General features: G+C 41.4%; 1 protein-coding gene across 1 annotated transcript in view; it reads left to right on the forward strand.

Annotated features, from left to right (window-relative positions):
- The window catches only part of TMC1 (transmembrane channel like 1), a 325,206-nt gene extending 319,547 nt beyond the window's left edge, over positions 1-5,659 (forward strand). Inside the window, exons 19-21 of the mRNA XM_054727564.1 lie at positions 878-956; positions 1,055-1,106; positions 5,565-5,659. Coding sequence (XP_054583539.1) covers positions 878-956; positions 1,055-1,106; positions 5,565-5,587 — 154 coding nt within the window. The 3' untranslated portion in view covers positions 5,588-5,659. The remainder of the gene's footprint in view (positions 1-877; positions 957-1,054; positions 1,107-5,564) is intronic.
- The last annotated feature ends 341 nt before the right edge of the window (positions 5,660-6,000 follow it).

Below are 6,000 nucleotides of genomic sequence, written 5' to 3' on the forward strand. Positions count from 1 at the left end.
TTTTGTTTATTTGTTTTGCTTTAAGTAAAGATGAGCATATTGATTTTTGCAGCAATGTTTGGCTGGAATTTGCTCTTTCTAGAAATGTAAATGTCACTTTAAAGGCAAGAATATTCCTTTAGAAAGCATCTTCTTTTTGAAGGAGGGAGAAATACAAACAATACATGGAAAAAAATTAATGTTAATTATGACTACGAGGATTATATTCTTAGTTATAAAAGCCAAAGGAAGGAATTTAAGGCAGAAAGTCAGTTTCCTTTTTATTCGACACCTTCCCTAAGCTTCAGTAGATAGTCCATTCTCTTGGAGGCCATTGATGTCCATTTAAAATGTTACTTTCAATTATAATCTAAACCGATGTTAATACATTTCCAAGAAGAGGCTAACATTAGGCAGTGAGGCACAGTGAAGGCACAGTGACCCCTGGCTGTGGAGAACAAGACTCGAGGGTCAACTTCCCAGGTCCACTCCTGCCCAGTCCCCATGTAACGGAGTGTGCTCCTTTAACCCCTCTGTGCCTCAACCAGTCTTTTTTGTTGTTGTTGTTAATCCTCACCCGAAGATATTTTTCCATTGTTATTTAGAAAGTATAAGGGAGGGAGAGATACAGAGAGAGAGGAACATTGATGACATCAAGGTACATGCTCTTGACTGGAATTGAACCCGTGACCCTTCAGTCCCAAGGCCGACACTCTATCCACTGAGCCAAACTGGCTAGGGCTCACCCATTCTTTTTATCTACAAAATAAGAGGTTTAGAGTAGAAAATACCTTAAAGTCTACTCCAGTGCCAACATTCTATGACTGGCTGTAAATTTAAGAGGAATACTAAGAAACTGAAAAAATGCCATCCATGTTATCTTTTTTTTAAAATTTAGTCTGACCATCTATTATCTGAATGCTACCGCAAAGGGCCAGAAGCAAGCCAACCTGGACCTACAAAAGAAGATGAAACAGGTAAGTTACAATGTATTCCACAGAATTATCGCCTTGACGGAAGTAGTGGAAAACACCAGCAAATTTCATGATTTTCTTCCCGTGTTTTCATTGTGTAGCAAGCTCTGGAGAACAAACTGCGAAACAAGAAGATGGCAGCGGCTCGAGCAGGTTGGAGATGTGTTTATGTTTGCAATTTTCTTCTATGCCTATAAACAGTATGATCTTTTTTCTTTCTTTAAATGGGGGCATTTGCCACCGAGTGGCATAATTACCCTAACTAAGCAAATCATTCCCCATTCCTGCTGTCCGCCCTCCTAGCCCTTCTCAGGCATCTTCTCCAGGGGTTTCCTTGTTGTCCCAGCGGGAGAAAGAAACATTCAGGATGTCAACTCAGCAGTAGTGACAGCAAAGTGATCTTGCAAAATGACTGAAAATTTAAAAAAAAAAACAACCCACTGTACAGTCATATACAAATAGATACAAATGCAGGCTCTCTCCTGCCCATTCGAACCATTTTTGTACCTAGAAAGACACACTGGGAGTATCCCATGAGGGTCCTCTGAGCTTACCACCATTGATTGTCAAAGCCTTTTCTGATTCATTGACCTTCCTTTCTTTTTGATCTTGTTAATTTTTAAAATATTAGAGTCAAGCATATTTCTATTTGTCAGAATTACTCTACTTTGTGTTCCGCATGGAAAAGTGATGCCTAAGAAACTGAGTGAACAATTTTTCAATGTTTCCCTCCTAACTCTTTTTCCCTCCTACCTAACTCCTTCAGTGGTTTAAGCGGAGCAAAAGAGAAATGTGTTTGTGCCCAGAGATGAATGGGAGAGTGGTTCTATGGCATCAGGCCACATTGTGCCCCAAGTTTAGAAGTGGTCAGGGCTGAGCTGCATTTTCCTATGGTTCCTTCAATATGGCTCTCCTTTCATGTAGGCTGAGCTTCTGGGCCGGGGCTGAATGCAGCTGTATCCTTAGTTATGTTTTTCTTAGATTTTTTTTTTTTTTGTCACTAAGCCACTTTTTTTTTTCTTAAATGCATCACATTTTTTTCAGCTTTATTGAGATATAATTCACAAATAAAATTGTAATGCATTTAAAGTGTACATGTAATGATTTGATGAGCACATACCTTATGAAAGGATTCTCATCATCAAGGGAATTAACACATCCAGCACCTCACATATTTACCTTTTTATTTCTTTTGGTGAGAATGCTTAAGTTCTGTTCTTTTAGAAAATTTCAGTTATACAATACAGTATTATTATATACAGTGACTATGTTGTACATCACAGGCTCAGACCTTATTCATCTTATAACTAAAAAATCATACCCTTTCACCACCCTTTCCCTCTTCCCCCGTCCCCCATGCTGCTGACAACCACCATTTTTCTCTCTGTTTCTCTGAGGTCAAGTTTGTTGTTGTTAGATTACACATATAAAAGATACCATGCAGTGTTTGGCTTTCTCTGTCTGGCTTATGTCACTTAGCATAATGTCCCCTCATTTCATCTATATTGTCACAAATGGCAGAATTGCCTTCTTTTATAAGGCTGAATACTATTCCATTGGGACATTGGGATACACATATACACACTCATATATATATATGTATGTATGTAATATATATGTGTGTATACACACACACACACACACACACACAGGTGGGCAAAAGTCAGTTTATAGTGATGAGTACACAAAATAGTTTATTCTTTATTATTTATTAATTAACTAGAGGCCTGATGCACGAAATTTGTACGAGAGTAGGCCTTCCTTCCCCTGGCTGCTGGCACTGGCTTCCCTCCAGCACCCGGGACCCAGGCTTCCCTGCAGCCCTGGCTTTGTTCAGAAGGACATCTGGTCTAATCAGCATATTACCCTTTTATTATTATAGATTATTGTATTATATATTTGTATTTCAATTATATCTATCTATCTATCTATCTATCTATCTATCTATCTATCTATATATACACTAGAGGCTTGGTGCACGAAATTCATGCACGGGGGAGGGGGGTCCCCTCAGCCCAGCCTGGACCCTCTCCAATCCGGGACACCTTGGGGGATGTCCAACTGCCAGTTTCTGGCAGTCAGACATCCCTCTCACAATCCAGGACTGCTTGCTCCTAACTGCTCATCTGCCTGCCTGCCTGATCACCCCTAACTTCCTCTGCCTGCCAGCTTGATTGCCCCTAACTGCCCCCCAGCTAATCTGGTTGCCCCCAACTGCCCACCCCCCCCCACTGGCCTGGTAGCCCCTAACTGCCCTGCCCGCTGGCCTGGTTGTCTCTTATTGTCCTCCCTGCTGGCCTGGTTGCCCCCAACTTCCCCCCTCTGCTGGCCTGGTTGCCCCTCACTGTCCCCCCTGCTGGCCTGGTTGCCCCTAACTGCCCCCCCTGCCAGCCTGGTCACCCCCAACTGCCCCCTTGCAGGCCTTGTTGCCCCTCACTGCCCCCCTCTGCTGGCCTGGTCACCCCTCACTGCCCCCCCTGCCACCCTGGTTGTCGCCAACTGCCCCTCCTTCTGGCCTCGTCACCACTCACTGCCCCCTGCCAGCCTGGTCGCCCCACACAGCCTGCTAGTCAGTCGTTTGGTCGTCCCTCACTAACCCCCTTGCCGGCCTTGTCGCCCCACACAGCCTGCTGTTCGGTTGTTACTGTGAGTGCGTCGTGACCAATTTGCATATTACCCTTTTATTAGTGTATATATATATGTGTGTGTATATATATCTCTATCTATCTATCTATCTATCTATCTATCATCTATCTATCTATCTATCTCTATATATGTATATATATCACATTTTTAATTCATTTATCCATAGAGGGACAAGATAGACACTTAGGTAGTTTGCATACCTTAGCTATTGTGAGTAATACTACAGTAAATGTGGGAGTATTGATTAATGATTTCATTTTCTTTGGATATATATCCAGAAGTGAGATTGCTGGATCATATGATAGTCCTATTTTTAATTTCTTAAGGAATCTGTATACTGTTTTCCACAGTAACTGCACCAGTTTACAGTCTCACCAGCAGTGCACAAAGGGTTCTCTTTTCTTGGCATCCTCATCAGTATTTATCTCTTGTCTTTTTGGTAATGGACATTTTAACAGGTATTAAGTGGTATCTCATTGCAGTTTTAATTTTCATTTCTGTGATGATTAAATTATGTTGAGCACCTTTTCATGTACCTCTTGGCCATTTGTATGCATCTTTGGAAAAATGTCTATTCAGGTTCTTTGCCCATTTTTATTTATTTATTTTTTAAATCCTCACCTGAGGATTTTTTTTTATTAACTTTTTAGAGAGAGGGGAAGGGATAGAGAGAGAAACATAGTGCAGCCACTGTGGAAAACAGTGTGGAGTTTCTTCAAAAAATTAAAAATGGAACTCCCATTTGACCCTGTGATCTCACTTCTAGGAATATATCCTAAGAATCCTGAAACACCAGTCAGAAAAATATATGTATGCATCCCTATGTTCATAGCAGCATTATTTATAATAGTTCAGATCTGGAAACAGCCCAAGTGTCCCTCAGTAGATGAATGGATAAAAAAATCTGTGGTACATTTATACAATGGAATACTATGCAGCTGTAAAAAAAAAGAACTTATTACCTTTGAGACAGCATGGAGAGACCTGGAGATTATTATGGTTAGTGAAATAAGCCAGTCAGAAAAAGACAAATATCACATGATCTCACTTACATGTGGAATCTAACGAACAAAATAAACTGATGAATAAAATAGAAGCAGAGGCATGGAAACATGGAACAGATTGACAAAGAGGTAAAGGAGTATAAGGGGACAGAGATTAACCAAAGAACTTATATGTATACTAGAGGCCCGGTGCTCGAAATTCGTGCATGGGTAGGGTCCCAAGGCCTGGCCGACAATCAGGGCCAATCTGTGGGGAAACCAGCAGGGCGATGGGGGTCCCCCGCTGGCACATGCCTTGGCTGGCTTGGGGCCTGTGGGCTGGAGGCAGCTCCTGCATTGAGAGTCTGCCCCCTGGTGGTCAGTGTGCTTCACATTGACTGGTCATTCCACTGTTTGGTTGATTTGCATATTAGGCTTTTATTATATAGGATATGTATTACCTATGGACATAGACAATAGGGTGGTGAAGGCTTGGGGCGGGACAGGAACTGGGTGGAGGGAAGCAATGGGGGAAAAAAGGAGGACAACTATAATACTCCCAGCAATAAAGATTTAAAGAACAACCTTAAAAAAGGAAACTGGCCCGGCTGGTGTGGCTCAGTGGTTGAGCATCAACTTATGAACCAGGAGGTCATGGTTCGATTCCTGGTCAGGGTACATGCCTGGGTTGTAGGATCAATCCCCAGTAGGGGGCATGCAGGAGTCAGCCCATCAATGATTCTCTCTCATCATTGATGTTTCTCTCTCACTCCCTCTCCCTTTCTCTCTGAAATCAATAAAAGTATATTTTTAAAAATTTTGATTAATTAAAAAAAAAAGAAACTAAATGTGCAGCACATTTGGAAAATACAGATTTCAGGGTACCTCATTCAGAATCATTAAGCACACTGAAAGCAACATCTTTGTTTCCTCCTTATCTTCTCTCTCTTTTATTATTAATTAATGTATTTATTTTGAACAGCTGCAGCTGCTGGTGGCCAGTAACTTCCACAGATATGTTGGGGACCCAGAAGTACTCTTCTCCTTGCTGTTTAAAGGCAATGACTTATGTGAAGGCCCAGGAACAAGCATTGTGGAGTTGCTATGCTCCTGTTTTAACCCTGATGGATTATCAAGGTCAGACTGGTCAATAAGTCATCAGCAGGCCTACTGAGACAAGAGGATCTCCACCTTAATCCAAATTAAGGATTTGTTCCCGCACTGCCATTTTCTCCCCTGACCCATTTCCTTGACATTTTTTTCTCTAACAAATTGAATTTAAAAGAGGCTGTGATTCAGCAATATAGGTTAATTTAGAAACCTTATGCTCATTTTACTTTGTACATTTCTTCTATACCTTCTTTTTCCAAGTTTAGAAATATCTTCACAAAGTACTCATTTTAAGCATTCGTTAACTC

This window comes from Eptesicus fuscus, chromosome 15, assembly GCF_027574615.1.
Source record: "Eptesicus fuscus isolate TK198812 chromosome 15, DD_ASM_mEF_20220401, whole genome shotgun sequence".
Taxonomy (NCBI): Eukaryota; Metazoa; Chordata; class Mammalia; order Chiroptera; family Vespertilionidae; genus Eptesicus; species Eptesicus fuscus.